General features: G+C 39.7%; 1 protein-coding gene across 1 annotated transcript; it reads right to left on the reverse strand.

The window, feature by feature from the left end:
* Positions 1-322: 322 nt before the first annotated feature.
* LOC135473562 (insulin-like growth factor-binding protein 2) lies at positions 323-20,130 on the reverse strand. The gene is made up of 4 exons (XM_064753417.1): positions 19,773-20,130; positions 10,002-10,101; positions 4,477-4,669; positions 323-379 (listed from the first exon to the last, which is right to left on the reverse strand). The coding sequence occupies exons 1-4, from the start codon at positions 20,128-20,130 to the stop codon at positions 323-325; spliced, it is 708 nt and encodes a 235-aa protein (XP_064609487.1).
* Between the last annotated feature and the right edge of the window lie 1,949 nt (positions 20,131-22,079).

Here is a 22,079-nt window from a genome sequence, read left to right on the forward strand (position 1 = left end):
GATGCCGTCGACTTCCATGTGTACTTGCTGTTTACGATGTTTCAGAAAGCCCAGCACATTATCTAGAGATCCTCAGACACCTGGGTATCACGGACTTAATCCACTGTTTCGCTCACCGCTCTCTTTTCACTGGCGTCACATGGATATTTACGCCAGTACAATGTGCATGTGAAAGATTTTATAACGCAATGTCCTCGGTGCTTCTAACATATGGTCCTTAAATCACAGATGTTTGTTCGAGCCAATCAGATGTGTTTATTCCGACAAACAGACCAATCAAACGTCCATTGGGAATCCCCAACTGTTCATTCCTTTGTCCCCGTCAGCTGAATGAGTCACATCCGGGCACCACACAAACGAATTTACCAGGCCCGTTGTTCTGAAACCAAGAAATCAAAATTAAACAACATCGTTGTTCGGTTTGGGTAGAGATGTCCTTGTCGTGGTCTCATTCAGTGTATAAGTAGGTACACAAATTAACAGGTAAAATTAACAAGGTGTGTCAAAAGTGCATCTGAAGCTAACACGCCCGCACAGGACAGGACTCTGTGTTCGTGTCAACCTTGTCACAATAAGCCGTCGATGTCGATCGTGTGGCCGTTTGTGCATTCTAAAGTTCGTTGAAGGCGACTTGTCTTCCATAGATATAACTTGCATGTCTGTACGTCACATCGGGGAAAGTTCGTCAGTAACTTGCTAAAGGTCGGTGGGTTATCTCAGCCACTCTGGTCTCCTCCACCCATAAAAAGGACAGCCATTATTTATAAGTGAAAAATTCTTGAGTATCGTGTTGAACAAGAACTAAATAATAAATAATTAAGTATATCTATAACGATGGAACTTCCCAGAGTTCTTTACTTTGTGAATCTTATCAGTGAAATCATTAATTTTGATGAATACAAAAAGTGAATAAAAAAATTAATCGAAGAATCCACAAATTACTTTATAAAGTATTTGATATGTCCAAACATAGCTCTGGATCATTCGCTTTTATACGGGCGGGCTTTACCAACATGCCACCGTAATGTTCGAATAATTTCATTTATATGCCGTATGTATGCTTCGAAAATGGAGTTTCCTGGCTTAACACACCGTTATTATCAGTACGCCGATTTCAGTTGTAAATATAGTGCTCTCTACTTAAATGTTCAGTCTAAAACTGTAATAAGGCAGTGCCCATACTGGAGTACATGCAAACACGGTGAATTGTTACCCTTGTTAGTTGAAACCAAACTGATATATCAGTTAATCGTAGGTCTTTCAAAGTATATGGGGAAAAACGTCAGAGAAATTTCTCCAACACACAAAGCCTTTGTGTGTCTTCGATTTTCCCACAGTAAATAACGGCCTATTGTTTAAGTACAGCTTAAATCTATGTTACCAAAATCATGATCTAACAACCAACCATTAGCGGAAGAGAGAACTGATGGTTAATAATCTTCGTGTGAGTCCTAGACACGGGGCCACTGCGAACAAATATCCTGTTTTTGTCGGCAAACATTTCCTGTGACCTGTATTTAAATGATCGATATATAAGTACGTTCAAAGAAAGCAGTCTTTGTGACTAATTCACCGTCTCTTTACGGTGATTTACGATTTTCCCGGAGGTCACACCGTGGATCTGAGCACCACCTCCGTTATTACCTTGGTAACAGGGGCGGGCGAATTTACACATAATAATACGGAAACTGTTACCTGCTATTGCCGTGATCAAAGGATGGACGCCGACAAGGTAGTTAATGTTACCTGTGATTCTCACCTATCTTGGACCAAACCAGCGTTTTGACTCACCCAAGCTCGACATTTTGACCGTGTGTTACAATACGTTTCACACTGTTACACCGTCTTCTACATCTTCTATAAATAAATTTTCCTATATTGAAAAACTATTGTATTTGTACAAAAAAGTCTTCTTCTTTGTAAAGAAATCATTTTCTCGGTACACAGAAATCATTTTTCTCTCTACAAGAAGCAATGTCCTTTGTAGAAAAAAATCATACAATTCTTTACCAACATTTTAAGACAAGACACCTCTAGGCACAAATAAGCCACAGTCGTTATGCCTATGCAAGGTCTTTTCAGACCGCAACGCGACAAATCGGATCCTTTGATCTGATCTTCTCAATTCAGTGCACCAGTTCATGATCATGCCACTGAATGACAACTTTGCCAACCCTACAGGGAGGCTGAGCTCTGGTACACAACCTATACAGCTGGCTGCCCGACCCTTCCCACCTTTAACTCGGTCTTGCCTCCACCACTCTATCACTGTTTCTACCCCAGTGATTTTAGTGGCTCACGTGCCGAGTCCCGCCCATCAGTCACTCCGATAACTACCAAGATGTCAGCCAAGAACTCGCTGATACTCGATCCTTGGCTGTTTTACTGTTTCTGTTGGCAGTGTTTTGTTTACTGGGTAATACCTCACCACCGCTACATCTTTCTTTGACTTGTGATTGTAACACTGATAAACACTCGTCTGAAGCATCAAAACCTCTCGCCGTGTTCCTCTCTCTATGCCATGTCACAACGCTGACAGCGTGTTTGTGAAAAAAGAACCCCAATAGAACCCAAACTGTAAAATGCTGTTCATTTTTATGTGACTCTCAACAGTTCTCCTATCCTTACAATGCTTTTGTCTTTTGTGTAGTACTTTTGTTTACTCCCAAGAAACGTGACATTGCTGTAATACTAACTGGATTAGATGATTCTGTAGGGCAATTAAAACCTAAAATCAGTAGATCCACTGCCAAGTTTCACGTACGAAACAAATAGTGTTATTCCGAAAACCGAAAATTTCATTTTGACTTTTAATGATGATAAAATAAATTGCTGACATGCTGAGTCACCTGATGATTGCAAACTAAAATGCCGCAATATTCAGTCACCTGATGATGGAAAAATAAAATGCTGAAATATTGAATCACTTGATGATGGCAAAATAATATGCTGAAATATTTGAGTCACTTGATGATTGCAACATAAAATGAAAATATATTTGAGTCACATGATAATGGAAAAAATGCTGAAATATTGAGCCACCTGATGATTGCAAACTAAAATTATGAAATAATGAGTCACCTGATGATTGCAAAATAAAATGCTGAAATACTGAGTCAAAAAAGTTTTCGTTTTTATGGTGTGACACTACTTATGTATTACGATTATAGCCTTACTCCCCGTATATTAAACTAATAGAAGCCAAGAAAACCATTATGCGTGTCAAAAAAAAAAAAAACACAACGGAGAAGATTGAATAACCGTGGTAGCCTAGACTCAATATTTCAAAATTATCGATCAGAAATATATTTTAAATTCATGATGTATTCCTGTTTTGTGTTTTGTTTACTCTGTGGGTATGTGGGGCCAGACTGGTAAAAAAAAACTGTGCCTACACGTGAGCGTATTTTTCGGTGAAAAGTTAAGGCTCATATACACCTGAAGTTTTGCAACTTTGTCTTTGGTTTTCACCGGGTGAAATCACTTATCACCTTTGTAAAAATGTTTTCACCTGGGTGGAAACAGTTCTCACCTGGTTCAAAAGTGTTTCACTGGTTATCATCGAGGAGGAAACGATTTCAACCACGCGAGAATTGCAGATATTCAAGTGATACCAGAGGCTTTGTTAGAAAGAGCTTAAAGATGGAGGGAAAGAGCGAATATCAGGTAGTATTGCGACACGATATATTTTCATACTTATGCAAGTGTTCCGGTTGTTTGTGTAGCGTTCGTAATTAATATGTCTAAATGCTGTCAAAATGTCGCACTCCGCAATCTTCATTTCACGGATTAACATCGGGCGTTAATTGCTTTCAACCTGGTGAAAACTTCACCATAGCGAAAATGTTTGCACCCATTCGTCGGGATTTCACCCAGGTAAAATCTACCTGTTTCTCCTATTTATAACTTCCCTTCTTTTCGTGGTTTATAATACACGCTGATAGTGAAAAAAGGAAAATGTTGAAAAATTCCGGAAAAAAATCTTGGGCGGCCTTTCCAGAATTTAATAAAAACTATACGTAATTTTATTTCATGTTGAAAAGAAGGGAAAGAAAAGAAACAGCAATTTATTCCTAAAGAAAATATACTACTATTGCTTGTGATTAATGAAAGACGCAATTAGAGGAATCAAATGTTCATAGGCGTCCATATTTTTAGGAATAAAAAAAAGTTTTGTTTATAAGAAAGCACTAAATATTGTCATGCTGAGGCCAAAGTGTGCTGCGTTTATGACAACTGGATGCAATAAAAACAGTGTGTTGAAATTCTTAGAATTTCTGCACTGAGTAAGATGGGACAAGCTAACGACACAGCGGTCTGTGTGTGTATACAAAACCTGTCTAACAAACAACAGGCAATATATACAAACACACAGTCCCGACCCTCCGGACTTTACCCACGGCGTCTATATTTGCTTGATTTGTTTTTAGCACAAGGAGCGTCATTCTGACTTTAGGCATTATTAATGACCCTTACCCTGGATTTCCGACATGGGAATATATTCCTATTACAGACTGCTCTCCGCATACACTTGCCGAATCTCTTCAGACAGTGGAGGTCGTCCTTGGCACATCGGCCGCAGTCGGGTTCGTCCTGCAAAAACCGACAGGCCCTGCACGAGGTGTGCTGGCACTGGCCATGACAGCTTTGGTGACGCTCCGCTACATTCCTGAAACATAGCATACAGTAAAAGAAACTCAAACCAAATTCACTGATTTTTGATTGGGGTTTAACGTCCTGCTGATTCACTACAGAATGTCCGTCACATTCTTGGGCAGAGGAAAGATGCGTGAGTAAACTACCTAATTTTCCCCACGTCACGAGCTCAGAGTGACAAAAAAGGAAAGGTCACCTAAATAAGGCTGGAACTGAACCACCATCTCGGGCTTCCGAGCATTAAAAGAAACCTCTATGTTTCACAAAGTTGTTTTATGTGGAATGAAAGGTTAACTATTCACACGAACATCAGCGGATAGCAGGTTATAAGAAACCACAAAGCTTTCGCGGAAAAAAGGTTAAACTAATTATAGAGTAGAAAGAGAATGAAATGTGTGCCAGACAAAAGTACAACGTTATTAACAAATTTCAGTTGGAAGCAGTCAAATGCATGAGCTGTCAAGAAAAAGTAAATGTTTATTATATACGATATCAACACCCGCATTTTGAGTAGTTCAAGACCAGCGACGTCTAATAAATTGCATTTAACTTCTATACACTTTTAATTCTTCTTAAGCCATGGTTCTATACGGGTGTGTAAATTTATTTATTTATTTATTTATTTATTTGATTGGTGTTTTTAATACGCCGCATGTACTCAAGAATATTTCACTTATACGGCGGAGGAAAGCATTATACTGGGAGAAAACCCCGCAGAGCCCGGGGGAACCCACGACCATCTGCAGGTTGCCGAATTCTGCTGATGAACTACATTTAAGCTTCGCGAGGCCTATTCCCTATAGGTGCTGTTTTCATGTAAATGTTTAGTAACTGTGATTACAACATAGCTAATTATCACACTGTTAGGCCTGCCCTAGTTTTCCTTTCCATGCTGTTGTATTTTGTATTGACGTACACTTAGCAGATATATACATAAAAAATATCGAATAGCTCAAAGTGGAAAATCACACGAAGTTCAAAGGGGAATATCAGCCGAAACTGAATGTGGAATATCACACGAACCACAAAGTGAAATATAAGACGAAACACAATGTGGAATTTCAGATGACACTCATTGCGGAATATCGGATGAAGCCCAAAGTGGAATATCAGACGAACTTAAGGTGAAATAGTAGACGAAGCTTAAACTGGAATATCAGATAGAAGCTCAAAATAGAATATCGGACGAAGCTCAAAGTCTAATATCAGACGAAACTCACTGCGGGGACTCAAATGAATATGTGGAACATCAAACGAAGCACATTGTTGAATATCAGATGAATCCCATGGCGGAATATCAGATGAATGCCATTGCGGAAAATAACATGAATCTCACTGCGGAATATCAGATGAATCCCACTGCGGAATATCAGATGAATCCTATTGCGGAATATCTGATGAGTCTCGTTGCAGAATATCGGACGAAGCCCATTGTTGAATATCTGATGAATCTCACATTGGAACATCGGACGAAGCTCGTTGTAGAATTGATGAATCTCACGGCCGAATATCACACGAAGCTCACTGCAACATATCAGACTGAGTTCAGTGTGGAATATCAGACGACGCTCATCGCGGAATATCAGGCGAAGCTCGTTGCGGAATAGATGAAGTCCGTTGCGAAATGTGAGACAAAGCTAACTGCGAAACATCAGACGAATCACAATGTGGAATATGAGACGAAGCTCACTTCGAAATATCCTATGAAGCTCAACGCGGAATATCCTACGAAACACATCGACTAATTCATATCAGACGAAATTCAGTGTGGAATATCAGACGAAGCTCAATGCGGAATATCAGACGAAGCTCATCGCGGAATATGAGACAAAGCTCAGTACGAAATATCAGACGAATCTCACTACGAAATATCAGACGAAGCTCACTGCGTATAATAACGGTTGATCCGTTATTATACGCAGTGAGCTTCGTCTGATATGGAGCTCATACAATTGTTTTTTTAGCTGCATATATAGGTAATCTGTAAACTCTCTCTTGAAACTGAATTACACTATAAAAGAAGCCTATCTAGTTTGCAATGAATGATGAGAGTGTGTTTCGGAAGCACACGCAATCTCTAGCATGGATCACGCCAGCAAGTGCATGTATGCCTCGTTCATCAGTAGTCCTTTACTCGCCATTTGTCTTGTCACGTACAGCAAACTACGAAAGGCGTTCTAAACTGCACCAAATGACCCCGGGAATCTTGAGGTCACAAAGCTAAGAATGCGGCAGGGTTCTTTAAATAGCTCAAAGAGTAATCTATTACCCGACAAGTCTTCTTAATTACACCTTTGGTTCCATCTTTGTTTCCAGAGTTCGTATTTGTATGCAGCCCGCATCAAAGAAAAACTATTTATCAAGTCGTTCACTGTGTTGTACAGACTCCATAAACATTGCTTGTATATCGCTAAATAAGTCAATACGTAAATAAGCCTAGGGAGTTATGCTCCACACCGTTATCTTTCTCTAAGGAATATTTCCTCCAAAAATATCTTCTTTCTTTTCCTTTTTGGTTTAACGTCGGCTTTCATTATTATTTCTGTCCCTACGAAAAAGAGCAATAGTTTAAATGTTGACGTAGTTAACTATTCCTTACTCTGCCTTAACTAGATAACAATACATGGAGTGTACATATACCACCTAGTACATAGCATTTGTTAAATCATGTGTGTTGTGGGTCGGTTCCAATTAACATCACCAGGTATTAGTACAAAAACGAGAGTGTTATGGATGTCCATCAAACGCCTTTAAGCTGAGCGGCGTATATTTTACAATGTGTATTTATTTATCTGATTGGTGTTTTACGCCGTACACATGAATATTTCACTTATACGACGGCGGGCAGCATTATGGTGGGAGGTCTCTGGGCATAGCCCGGGGGGACCCACGACGATCCGCAGGTCAGCAACCTCCGGCCAAACCTTCCCACGTACGGCCGGAGAGGAAGCCAGCATGATCTGGACTTAAACTCGTAGCGATCGAACTGGTGAGAGGCTCCTGGGTCACTGCGCCGTACTGTCGTGGCGGCCACGGAGGCCCACTACAATGAGTATAATTCTCTTGGGAATAAATATGGACGAAGTGTTGAGAAATGTTTTCATTCCGCTGCTTCATATAACTGAGTCTTATTCTGCATAACCCAGGGCTATATATGTGTCGTGTTGAATAAAATCACCACGTTTGGTGTATGAACAATTGCAATCAATGTATGAACAGTTGCAATCAAAGCATAACTGAGATACATATATCTGATTAACAACTTCTTATAAACAAATGGTGCATGATTTGGACATTGATTAAATTTACGAGCCTGAAACATTTCTTGCGCTTTTCCGGTATGATTGAAAACTGAACAGGTTGCATGCTTCTCTGATCAGTGGTTGTTCATGACTGTATCTTAATTTCTCTTTTGATATACTTTTTTTTAGTTCTTTGGTGATTTGCCTTGACCGTTGTTTTTGAAATTAGTCTTGCGATTATTAACCTGGAAAGTTGATTATAGTGGACGATTCATATTAGAATGTTTGTAACAACATGCACCTGGGATATCCTATTCCGCTATTTTGAGTGCCATTATAGTCTTTGAAGCCATCTACATGGCTTGACACGAATGGGAACAAAAACCTGGTTTCCAGGTCAACGCTCTACCATACCGTGCCCTATTGGTTCTATTCGATATATGTTAACATTCAAAGAGAGAGAGAACCGCTTGGGCAGCCTAATGGTTAATACCTCCGCCTCGAAGTTGAGATCAAACCCGGGTCGGGTCATACCAAAGACGTACTTGTTGCTACCTCGCTTGGCGTTCAGCGCTGAGAGTTTAGTGTAAGGAAACACGACTGGTTGGCCCGGTGTCAGTGTAATGTGAGCGGGTGTCAGTGTAATGTGAGCGGGTGTCAGTATAATATGAGTGGGTGTGGTGTCATGATACTTCACTGGCGGCAGCACTTTGGCGGCATGGACTCGCCCTGCCGCAAGAAGTATTCATTCAAACAAAAAGTAAGAGAGAAATAATAAAACCTGCTATTTAAGCTATTAGGCAATATGCGAAATCCCGAATGGTGCATATGCATGGGTCACCCACTTACCGTATATTTGTTAATGAACCACCACAGTATAGTGCACCTATACAGGACCTACATGTTTTGAAAACCTATATGATATAGTCCTTTATGGTGAGGAAATTAGCCACAAATTATTATCTCCAAAGAATCATCTTTTTACATCAATTTTGAATAACTGTAAACAAAGTATGTATACACATCCCTTCTATAACAGAGACTGCCTGAGGAACCTTATATATGACCTTGTTGCAGATCTTTGCCCTAAGCCAGTTATTATTGCATAAAGGTTATCCCTTACTTATTCAACGTTTTAAATAGACATAAATTTAGGACAATGACACACGATAACATAAATCAATTAGGTACGCTTAGACTTTTCGCTTCCAACTAAGGTCACAGGTCATGGCAGTTAGTTGATATCTCCATCAGGAAACTTCTCAGTTTAAGTTCTGACAGTACACCTGCATTAACTTGTTTTGGCGTTCTGATATGATATGGTAGCTGATGGATATTTTGTGTTGTTTTACTGATACCATCAGAAGTATGGGCGTCGTAAAATTACTCAAACAATTCATCAAGAAAATTGGCGAGTTTCAACACAGTTTCTGTGCAAATTGTGGTAAAGCTGTAAAAAAGCTTGAAACACAATCGCATTTCAGAGCAAATATGTAAATTGACCAGTGGTATTATATGGCCTGTTGGTTTTTGACTGAAATAAATCCATTGTAACTTTTAAACATGCGAGCGGCAAAAAGCAGCGAAGAGACTATGCTAAATGTGAAATGTATGCAAATTAGGTCTGAAGCAGCTATAGATATATAAGGACTATATCTAAATTCAAGGCATGGAACCCAAAATCTACAGCAAACGGAAACTGCCACATTCAAAACACAAAGAATATGCAAGAAAAATACACGTAATACAGAAATGTAGATTAAAAGTAATTTAATTGTCAATTTAACTACACTATGTTCAATAATTTGTCCAATTTGATTCACGCTTCTTTGGCTGATGATATTCAAGCTACTGTGTGTCATAGAATGGAAATGGTGATTCTTTCTCTCCGCGATGAAAATTGCATGTATAGTTTTAGGAGTTTTTTTAAATATCTGATTGTATATTCCAGTTTTACCCTGTATTTCACAGTCTTTACTTAAAAATATCTAATTCTTCTTTCCCCACAAATCGGAATTAGGGTTTTACAGCGTATATACTCACTTTAGCGTATATATCAGCGTATATACTCACTTTAGCGTATATATCAGCGTAAATACTCACTTTGCCGAGCAAATGGCTTTAGGTTTTTTCTTGCAAAACTTTGGAGTACATTTGGGATAACAATATGACGGGAGGCCCTCATCCCCGACCTGGGTCGGACCTGTAATGAAAGTATAGCGAATTATACAAGTGAGTACTTCTCGTTTCTCTAGATGGCAAAACAGAGTATGTACTAGTTTCAAAAGCTACCCAGTAAAATAGTGAATGACAAACCAGATAAAGTGTTATTACGAAACTACAGCTTAATCTCAAAAGAAATGAAGATAGAGAAGGCAAAATTTCGCCCATGTATATAAGTACAGCGTGCTATGACAACATTACGAGTGCTGCGTGAACAAGACGTTAAGAAGACGTTTCCATCTGATAATGTGAGGAAAAATTGCCAAGGAACCCGCCAATTCTAATTTCCAAAATTTATTAAAAAAATACAAATATTAATAACAAACTTTTAAAAATGTAATTATAATAATATAAATAAAATCAAAAGAAACTCAACATATATCCTTATTATTGCTTGTGATAAGTTAAGCCGGTGTAACGTGAAGTCAACGTTCCAGCATCATTGAGCGAGAAACGTAGTTTTTCCACGCTGAACTTGACACAATTGACATGAACTGAAGAATTCCAGTCGATAAACGTAGGGCATATTCTTTATACATATGAGCCACAGCTACATTAATTTATAATAGTTTTAATTAGATAATCCATTTATCAAAAATAGGGAAACTATGACGGCGAAAACGTTGCAATGGCAAGTTCCTTAGTTGTGAACTGATCTGCCAAATGTACACTTCGGTATATGGAACTGTCTAACGAGTTCTAAAGTAATTTCGAAATGCACCCCAACTAGATTCAAGTTAACGTCATGCACAACGACTACACAGCATCGGTGCAGAACATAATTTATATCCAAAAATATTTACCAACAAAAACTGAATGTAGAGCGTTCTCTTTAACAACTTTAAACTCTTTAACTCTCTAAAGTTCCAACTTTAAGCCACAAGCTTTCATTCATTCTATTTGTTCCAACATTAAACCTCATGCAAGCATTTCCCATTCTATTTGTTCCAACTTTAAACCCCAAGCATTCATTCATGCTATTTGTTACAAGGTTAAACGCCAAGCATTCATTCATTCTATTTGTTCCAACGTTACACCCCAAGCATTCATTCCTTCTATTTGTTACAAGGTTAAAGCCCAAGCATTCATTCATTCTATCTGTTCTAACCTTAAACCCCAAGCATTCATTCATTCTATTTGTTCCAACGGTAAACACCAAGGATTCATTCCTTCTATTTGTTCCAATGTTAAAGCACAAGTATTCATTCATTCTATTTGTTCCAACAGTAAACACCAAGCATTCATTCCTTCTATCTGTTACAACGTTAAAGCCCAAGCATTCATTCATTCTATTTGTTCCAACGTTAAAGCCCAAGCATTCATTCATTCATTCTATTTCTTCCAACGTTAAAGCACAAACATTCAATCATTCTATTTTGTTCCAAGGTTAAAACCCCAAGCATTCATTCTACTTATTCCAAAAATGTGAACTTAAAATTTAGATGTTTGGCTGGTGGCTCTTGACACTTACAAAAACATGCACACATTTTTGAATTTTCACAGTTTCGTGAATTAATAAGAGTTGATTACTGATGATAATCTACAATCTGATTATCTGATTTGTGATTTATTTTGATATATTAAAAAATAACTTGTATAAATGTATTTATTATAGCATCTCCAGTCCGCTGATCAAAGCTACTGAATGAAAATATTCTACCATTATAATTCAAGCCAATATTGTTCTCAGAACAATAGCTTTTTTTAGGAATAATGTCCAAAAATCTCTTCACTCGTTTTGCATTACCAGACGAATCATCTTATATGGAACAAATTTATTCCTTTGCTATTGGTATCTGTTATGGGTCTCAGCTAGCATTATTCGTTGTACACACGATGGTCAAGGCTAGAGGTTATAAGGCTATTTAAAACATCTACACCAAAATAACTAAAAAGTGGGTACCTGACAAACTCTCTAGGATTAACATTCCTATAAATTCGACATGGTTAAAGAGTAAACTCAGTGACACAGGGGCAGAATTTTCCTGTTTTTGATCACCGCCCCCGTCAGTTTCCGCTGTTTGTTTATAGAGATATCAAAGAGAGCTTTTTTGCACGCTGGGAGTTTTCAGTCAGCACGCGAAAGCTTCTGTTCAGCACGTGGCCTCACTTACATCACGTGACCCATGGTTGAGACAATACTGCGCCTAATACAGGGGTAAGGTTTCACTTTAAACCTCTACGCAAAGATAACAAAAACCTGAATCTGTAATTTTTTGGCGAGAAATTTGAGTGTGTAAAAAAAATAAGAAAAAAAACATGTCTTAGTTAACCGTTAATGCTAAGGGCAGTATGTCCCAATCGCTGCCGCATTTCAGCATTTCAAAGGCAGACCATGTTAAAGTTTTAGGAAATCGTTTGCGTCATCATAAGAATCTTTCCACAGCCACAGCTTAATAATCAATTAAAGAAGCTCTATACCCGATATTTTTAACACAATCGATCACCGCCAATTCAATCGAATTTTCTCTGTTATTTTTCAAATTATTACTTTTTACAAAATATCAGACTATCCACGTGTTACCTTTCAAAGTCAATAAAATAGTTTCCAAATGACCCGTTTTACAACTTTTTATAAACTTTTTAAAACACTTCAAGCTTTTGTGCAGAACCTATCACTTTGTATTCACTAAGAATTAACTGCAATTATCAAAGGATTTAAGAAATTTAATGTATTCTTGTTAACAAGACGGGGCCTATTTTGAACGCAGGTTTGGGCAAGGTTACAAAACAGAGCATACACCCCATTTTCCAATTCAGACGTTATATACACCAATTTAACGTGGTCAAGATAACAATAAATTTGTTTGATCATAGATATAAGACGGCAATCCTGTTTATTGGTACAGAAAGCCTGGGTAACTTAATGAGGTACACATATCAGATGCGCTATATGTCTGCTTCCACAACAAATATTCAAACCAAGGTAAAATCCCATATCTACGGGGACTTGATATGTGAAGACTCTTGGGTTAAATAATCGTTTTTTTTTTTCAATATTCTGGATCATATGTTGCATTTAACCCAAAGCACATTCGTGATGCGAGTTCACCAGATATGCAACTAGCTCTTCAGTGCTTATGTCCATATCATGCAAGGTATCTTTGGTAGCATTTAATTATAACAGTAAATACGTCTCTATAAGTTACGCGATGCCTCCGTGGCTCAGTTGCTTAGCGCGCTAGGGCAGCGTAATGACCCAGGAGTTTCTCACCAATGCGGTCGCTGTGAGTTCAAGTCCAGCTCATACTGGCTTCCTCTTCGGCCGTACGTGGGAAGGTCTGTCATCAACCTGCGGATGGTCGTGGGTTTCTCCCGGGCTGTGCCCGGTTTCCAACCACCATAATGCTGGCCGCCGTCGTATAAGTGAAATATTCTTGAGTACGGCGTAAAACACGAATCAAATAAATAAATAAATAAATATACGTTACACAAAAACTATGTCCAAGAAAAACATCCCTGTCTCCATGTAAGATGCGGCGCCGCGATTCTATCTGATTCTTAATTCTAAACCTCATCGCAGGTTAAAAGATCGACTGCTGGGATGAGCGATCTCTTTAAAAAGACATCTTTAACCAGCAGAATGAGGCTGATTTATATATACTATATCACAGCCACGTTACAGCGTAGAGTAAGAATCATTGAGAGTTGTGGGGCTAGACTTGTCTTAATCACAAATAAACCAGAGTATTCAGGGAACAAGGGTATCGCGGACTGGTCGCGTGACCCCTGGTAATGTGCACTGTAAGACAATCGGCCGCGGCCAGTGCCTTCCAGCCCTGACGGTGCTCGCAGGGATTACCCGGAGTGTATCTAAATAAACACCGCGCGTTAAATAGAGCGCCAGCTCTTTGAAGACTACCGCGTCGTTTAGATAGGATGCCAGTTTGCCATGTTCGATTTCAGCTAACGTGTATGACGACTAATAAATTATACGACTTAAAGACCTGGGTTTGTCCCATAGATAACCCTAATGCATGCCACTTGCCGAAGGTTGGTTCTCAATACTTTGCCAACTAACACCTCCAACAGGGCAAAGCGTTAGAGTTATTTTGGCAAGACTTTCTCAGTTCCACCGTTGTGAAACCATCTCCCCACTCCTTCTCAGATGAGTAACAAAGCGCTAACATTCCATACTATATAATAAAATAGGATTCATGATTAGGGAGTAAAGTGGAGCGGGCCGTGGCGCATATCTTACAATTAATATGTGTGACATACGAGGTGCGGATTCAAATCCAGTCTTACATTTGTTAGATCCTGCGTGTTGTGTGACAATTTCAATCAACGTCACAAGTTATTACTGCAAAAACTAGGGTGTCAAGGTTATTTCATCAAACGTCTTTATTTCAAGTTTCTTAAGTTCTACAATGAGTAAAATTCTCTTGTAAGTACATATGGACAAAGCGTCCAGAACTGCTTCATGGCTGTGTCCAATTCCGCTTAACCCAGTGCTAGGGGCTGTATATTCATCGTGTTGAAGTACATCGCCACGTTGGATATATGAACAGTTGTAATCAAAGCGCAAATGAGATACATATTTTGTTATCAAATGATATTCTAGCATGATGGACGATTTGAATACTGATTTCACTCAGACGCCTAGAACATATCTGGCGTCTTACCAACATCAGTGAGAACTGGTGACTGCTTCTCTCCTTGATTCCGCCCTATTTTTGTAATTTATATACTTTCTTAGTTCTTTGGTGGGTTGTGTTACACGTCGTTTTGGGAATTGGCCTTGCGATTACTGACCTTATAGATTATATCCCGGTCTAATTGCATGTGGACGACGAAGTTGTTGTAGCCGTTACACAGTGTAACATTCGTTTAAGAGCACGTCTTCCACCAACAATAGTCTGCATATATGTACGTCACACATGCATGCATCGGAAAGCTCATCGGTAACTTCTCAAACGTTTGTGGGGTTTTTTCACGAGCAATCCATTTCCCTCCATCCATGAAACTGACCGCCCATGTGACCTGGAGAGTTGCTAAATTTGTTCTAGTAGTTTTACCAGCGACTGGTTCTTGTTTGGATGGTAGCTGTTTGCCAATGTGCCATCTTATATGTGCTTAGAGTGTGTTTGTTCATTGTTGCCCCTCTCTCTTTAGGTTTTCCTCTGCTGCAACTCATCTGTGCGGGTATTTTTACTGTTGCTCTTCCAATCTTTTGGGGTTGAAATTCCGTTATGTCTGTATATTTGAAAGTTTAAGAATTTTGCATCATATATGGATAAAATGGCTATTTGTTTGCTAACGTTTTTGTAGAAACAACCCCTCTGTTGATTTATCTGACATGTAAAACCAGCCATAGATTTACGACAAATATTAGGTAAACGAAGTTGACTTGAGTAGATACTGAGATGGACATTAGGAATACCGGTCATTCAGTTACAGAACCCAATTCGGTACGAAAAAGTGGTGGGGCTCACTGAACGGCATTCACGTGTAATCTCGCCAGATCTCACCCACAAGTTAGGGTCTATAAGGAATGTCCGTATACTGAAGCTCAGTATATCTGCGCCTGTTGCATTTCGCTTGCATACTACACATAAATCAGGCGGCAATGTATATCGCCTTGTTCAGTGTCAATTGTCGCGTGCTCTACCCCACCTCCGCATTCCGGATCAGTGGCCAATAACCAAACCCCAACGTAATCGGACAAATTACCGGACATTTTGTCTCGACTGCCATTGTTAAAGAATGTAGCTATTGTGAATTCCACCGAAACTCAATAGTAAAATGATACGGCGTGAACGAGACTGTTGGAGTGTTTAGCGTGAATGAAGTGGGTTGCCATGCCCTTGTGTACGTCTGTTCAGTGTGTAAGGTTCAGTGGGGGAACCATTTAGAGGCTATCATTACTGACTTTGTCCAGGTGACAATCTATACACCGGCTTATCTTGGAATGTTAATGCTTGGCCAACTCTTAACTACGCCCATTCGTTAAGGTCGGTAGAATAAGAAAACTGTTACTGTTGTTCATCTATTAGGTTATACCCACGCCCTATTATAAGGCTCGGTACCCAAGAGAAGCCTTCAGTAGGTGTGATCGAAGACCCCGCCTCGCGATTATACTTGTACAGACTTACAAGTAGACGATAAAATAGCCGAAAATGATCATGGGAAATGAGTTGAGCGACGGACATATCCGTGTTAAAAAGTTTCCGACTAGAGCATCCACGTTCGATAATCTTCCCACTTACAGCCTGTGTATACAAGGTAGATACATACCATGTATGAGAATCTGTACACATAAAGCCATTAGTGATGACAGATATCCAGGACACGCAATCTGAACTCAGTGGCCGACAGCACACTGCATGCACACATATATAAGATTCTACACACACAGGACTGATATACAAGTGGAAAATTTACAATAACTACACGTGAGGAATCTAAATTCACACGAATTCACGCGAGTTTCGCACGAAATATATATACATGTATTTATTTCATTCATTTGTGTTTTACGCCGCACACAAGAATATTTCACTTATATGACGGCGGGCAGAATTATGATGGGGGCAGAGCCCCGGGGAAACCCACCTCCATCCTCAGGTTGTCGGCAGACCTTCCAACGTACAGCCGGGCAACAAAAATATACATACAAGAAGAATCTACACATATTGTTTCACACAACAGATATACATGGGGAATCTACAAATACACATGAGAATCGACACGTGACAGATAAACACAGAAGAATCTACACTCACTATTATCACACGACAGAAATACACGGAGGAATCTATACTTATACTGTTATCACACGGCAGACATACACGGAGAAATCTACATTAACTGTTATCACACGACAGACATACACGGAGGAATCTACATTAACTGTTATCACACGACAGACATACACGGAGGAATCTACACTACAACAAACATATGTGTGCAATCGACATCTACTGTTATCAAACGAAAATGTATACACAACTAGGATTCACTCTTATCACACCACAGATATGCAAGGCTGAATACACAAACACTCAATGTTATTACACTACAGATATACACATACTGTTATCACATCACAGACATACACCTACTGTTATTACACCTCAGATACACACATACTGTTATCACACCACAGATATACACATACTGTTATCACACCTCAGATATACACCTACTGTTATCACACCTCAGATATACACCTACTGTTATCACATCACAGATATACACCTACTGTTATCACAGATATACACCTACTGTTATCACATCACATATATACACCTACTGTTATCACATCACAGATATACACCTACTGTTATCACAGATATACACCTACTGTTATCACAGATATACACCTACTGTTATCACATCACAGATATACACCAACTGTTATCACATCACAAGTGTATCAAATTATACACTTACTATCACTCCCCACATATACTCGGGGGAATCTACATACATTTACTGGGGGGGGGGGGGGGCTCCGTGGCTCAGTTGATTAGCGCGCTAGCACAGCGTAATGATCCAGGAGTCTCTCACCAATGCAGTCGCTGTGAGTTCAAGTTCAGCTCATGTTGGCTTCCTCTTCGGCCGAAAGTGGGAAGGTCTGCCAGCAACCTGCGGATGATCGTGGGTTTCCCCCGGGCTGTGCCCGATTTTCACCCACCATAATTCTGGCCGCCGTCGTATAAGTGAAATATTCGTAAGTACGGCGTAGAACACCAATCAAATAAACAAATAAACATACATTTACTGTTATCACATCACAAATATACACCTACTGTCATTGCGCCACAGATTTACCACTGTTACCACTCCATGGATATACACACGGGAATCTGCATACACTTACTGCTGTCATGTAACAGATATACACCTGTCTGCATTTACAATCTGTTCACGACACATATCCACGCACACACACGACTGTTTCAAACTTATTTCACTTTGTAATAGTCTACTTAATAAAAACCGATTACCTTCAAAACATGCCAAGCATAAATCAATGCCCCATGAAACCGAACATTATGCAAGTAATAGTCATTACAATTAAACAGAGCACACATACACACACTCGTCCCTTTAAACGTTGAAAATCTCTGAATAACAGTAAATGACGGGGAAAAAATGAAAATAAAAGATACCAACATCAAATAATTTCAATACGTTATTTTAACACACTAGAAGAATAAAACACGTTGTATTTTATCATTAGAATTATTGCTTAAATACATTTTGACTAACAAGTCTCGCGAATTTGACTTCATTTACAACGTCTAGGTGCGTGACGTGGTTGTAGCCGGGATGAAGGTGCACGGAGCAGTCATGGTTCGTTCCTCGACAGACAGCACATACCGGCTGCCTACAGGAAATCATGCCAGCCGCTCTGCACGAACTGTACCCAGCGGTTTCAGAACTCTAAACAATAACTTCCTGGCGTGTTTGGAGCGTCATGCCTAATGCATTCCTCAACAATTCTAGCCAGAACATTAAGTTGTCTTCAAGAAATCAGTTAAAGTGGAATTTGGACGACTATGCAACGAGGGCTAGCAGTTAGTGGTGTGATGACAAATGAAAAAGCTCTGGCATTCCACTGTCTGCAGTCTGCCTTTTACTTCAAGCGTATCCAATAACGGACGTGAAAGAAAACACAGCCAGAGAAAAGCTTTGAACTCGTCCATGTTGAACTTGTCAAGTCCCGACACCTTGCTAATGACGTTCATTGCTGTCACTAAGAAATAAACACAATTACATGTGATTCACGGGGGAAATTGATGGCGGTATTAATTTTCAGCTATTTACTGCCATACACTAAAGCACGTGTGGCTGCTCCGTACGTCGTTGTTATTATAATATGCAATTAATATAAATGCAAAAACCGTTTCATTCTCGGCCTGTCTATAAGTTGTGATGACGGTCACTGTAAAATAAAACGACGCGTCATGGCACAATAGCTTAAACGTACACAATATGTCGTACCCGTCAAACAATTTAATATTTATCAGACTAGCAATGCCACAGATAACAGTGCAGAAAGCTACTGACATCTTTCCATCCATTAACACTTCATATTTGTATACGTATATGATTGCTATTGTTCAAAACGCCTTTACAACACCGTCTGCATTTTTACAGCGTCATTCTGAAATGGATAGCGTTGAAGTGTTTAGAGTTGGTGTGACATGCATACAAGGAACGGAATTAACACAAGCATACGGTAGAGCGAGCGTGGAACTGCATGAGAAATCAGGCGGTCATAAAAAGTGTCCGGATATGATAAAGATATCGGAGATGAGAAGGTAGAAAGTGGAATGTACTTCTTGTTCTAGACGACTGCTGGCAAATTAATCTTACACTAAAACGTTACCTGTAATAAATTTAGCGAAATGCTCCCTATAAAATGAATAAATATATGTAAGGAATAGTCTCGACTGCAACTAACATCACTACATTTTCTTACTTCATCCTGCTTAGGCCATGGTGCCAAGCTGCGGGTAATTTGGTACTATCTAAGAATTTACATGAACAGTTAGAATCAAACACTAACTGAGGTAAATTGACAAGAGGCCTTTACGTGTCACCATTTGCCAACTATCACACTGATAGCGTCGCTGCTCTAGTTTCATCCTATATGCTCTGTCTTAAGAAATTAAAAGAAAAAGACTTTATTTGTGTTACCTTTCTGACATATGCCAGTGGGTCTGTGGGCTCCGGTGTACAAGTCCTCCGCTAGCTGGATGGGAGCTCGATTCTCTGGCTCACACACCAAACCCCGGTCACATTTACCCAGGTAATTCCAATCTCCTCCACATCGTTCGTGCTCCAGTTTGGCACAGACTGGGCAACAGTTACAAATTCCAGTCGTGATACCACCACGACACTCTAGCTTGGAAGCTCTCCGCGGGCTGCAGTGGATTTTCTCACAGGATGGACACTGTAATTCCGATGCAGACGATGCTAACAAGTTAGGGAGCCAAACAACAACAACAAGTGTAAACACCAGCTGTAGGGCAAGTCGATGACAGCACAATGACATGATCACTCAAAATGCCGGCACGTCAAAACACTGTGAAAGCCTATGTGGGAAGCACATAGTCTTAGTAGAGTATACTTTCACATCGAGTTCGCTTGGGGAACGATGAAGAAGGAAGTCGGGTTCAGCGGTGTGTTGATAAGACAGACGCGTGTAGGTCTTGACCTCCTTCACCTATACCATCCCGCGACCGCACCAGTCAAACTCACTGTCATTCTAATTGTGTAATTTTCAATTTTGCTAATAGCTCCGCTCGCGTCCCATACCAACCCGCCTAGATAACCGATTGAATTACACACCCCGCCTCTATAATACATGAACCTTTTAGAAAGGAGAAACACCTGGTGCGCCGTCCGAGACGATGGCAGAAAGCTTTTTTACCTCTTCCGAAATACCGACACTAAAACACTCTCCGTTAAACAACTGGCTCGATGTTTGGGGGACAATTACCAATATGTTTGGCACTGAGCCGTTGTAGACAAACAGAAAACAATTCAGATTTAGCTAAGAAAAAATACTTCTCTGAATCAGTAAAACTATCTCTGCTGTATTGGTATGAGACGTTTAAATAACGCAGCGCAACCTTCTGGTCTTCTCTTATAGGCTCTTGTCGAGAATACACAAATATTCGACCAGGGGAGTTTGAAATTCGCCCGATCTCCAAACTGTAGGGTCACGCGGTTATAGTTTGAGAGTAGAGCGGCGTGGTTTTACCGCGGCTGTTCGGCACGACTTTACCAGACCTTAGAACAACTGCAGGCCTCTGTATCGGTTGTCAAACTCTGGCGAGATCATAACGTCAGACAGTATGGAGAACAGAAGTAAGCCAGGAGATAGTCCCAGGTTGAATGTTGAAATAATCGTTTTTGTTATAGATATAGCATTATTACAGCCTATTAGGGCCTATATTAAAAGTTTTTACGTTGGAACGAATAACCTGTAGGGTACGTGGTTGACAGGCATCGCTAATAGCCAAAATAGCCAATCTATATATTATTTATTTATTTGATTGGTGTTTTACGATCATCCGCAGTTTGTTTGCAGACCTTCCCACGTAGGGCCTGAGAGGAACCCAGCATGAGCTGGATTTGAACTCACAAGGACCGCATTGGTGAGCTGCTCCTTTGTCATTGCGCGCATTTTTTTCTTCATTTACACTCCCATATATGCAGCAATATATGGGTTGTAAATTTTCCTAATTTATCGCAGTTTTCCATTTATAATTCTCTTGTTTATGTGAAAAAGTGACTTGAGCAGATTCTGCTGTAGACTCTTACATCACTTTCCAGCTGGCTTTATGTGAAAAACACTTTTTAACTAACTGCCGCAATTTGTAATAATATCGGAATAAGTAATCGATGGATAATAATAGTAATAATAGTTTAAGGAAGAGTATCAATTTTTCATAATTATTGCAACAATTATCACTAACGCCGGAATACCATGGAAACCAGTTGCTGCCGCGGTAAAATAACAATTTGACAGAAAAAAATCGGAAATTTGCTGAGTTAGAACACTGATATGTGCAATAACAAGCACAAGAACGACGAGAAAAAACGCTCTTGACCAATTCTGGAGCATGTTATTTTTTGTCTCCCGGTCGTAATTGGGAAGGCCTCCCAGCAACCTGCGGATGGTCGTGGGTTTCCTCCGGGCTCTGCCCAGTTTCCTCCCATCATAATGCTGGCCGCCGTGGTATAAGTGAAATATTCTTGAGTACGGCGTAAAACACTGATTAAATAAATAAATAAGTAAATAAATAAATACATAAGCAAGCAGTTTCACAGGGCTCTATACTGGTTTCCTCCACCCTTGACCGCCGTTGTATAAGTAAACTATTTTCCTGAATACTACGCCTAAAACACCAAAAAGGGCTTCTTGGCTAAGTGTTTAGCGTGTTGCACAAAGACAAACGAGCCTTACACCAATGCTGTCGCTATGAGTTCAAGCCC

Source organism: Liolophura sinensis, chromosome 8 (assembly GCF_032854445.1).
Source record: "Liolophura sinensis isolate JHLJ2023 chromosome 8, CUHK_Ljap_v2, whole genome shotgun sequence".
NCBI classification, from domain to species: Eukaryota; Metazoa; Mollusca; class Polyplacophora; order Chitonida; family Chitonidae; genus Liolophura; species Liolophura sinensis.

What these genes read in the sequence shown, in the direction of transcription:
- LOC135473562 (XM_064753417.1), bottom strand. Translation starts at nt 20,130, where the DNA reads ATGTCATTGTGCTGTCATCGACTTGCCCTACAGCTGGTGTTTACACTT. An exon ending in CACTGGCATATGTCAGAAAG is followed by an intron (nt 10,102 to 19,772) that starts GTAACACAAATA and finishes CTTTCATTACAG; the next exon opens with GTCCGACCCAGGTCGGGGAT. An exon ending in AAAGCCATTTGCTCGGCAAA is followed by an intron (nt 4,670 to 10,001) that starts GTGAGTATTTAC and finishes GCTATGTTTCAG; the next exon opens with GAATGTAGCGGAGCGTCACC.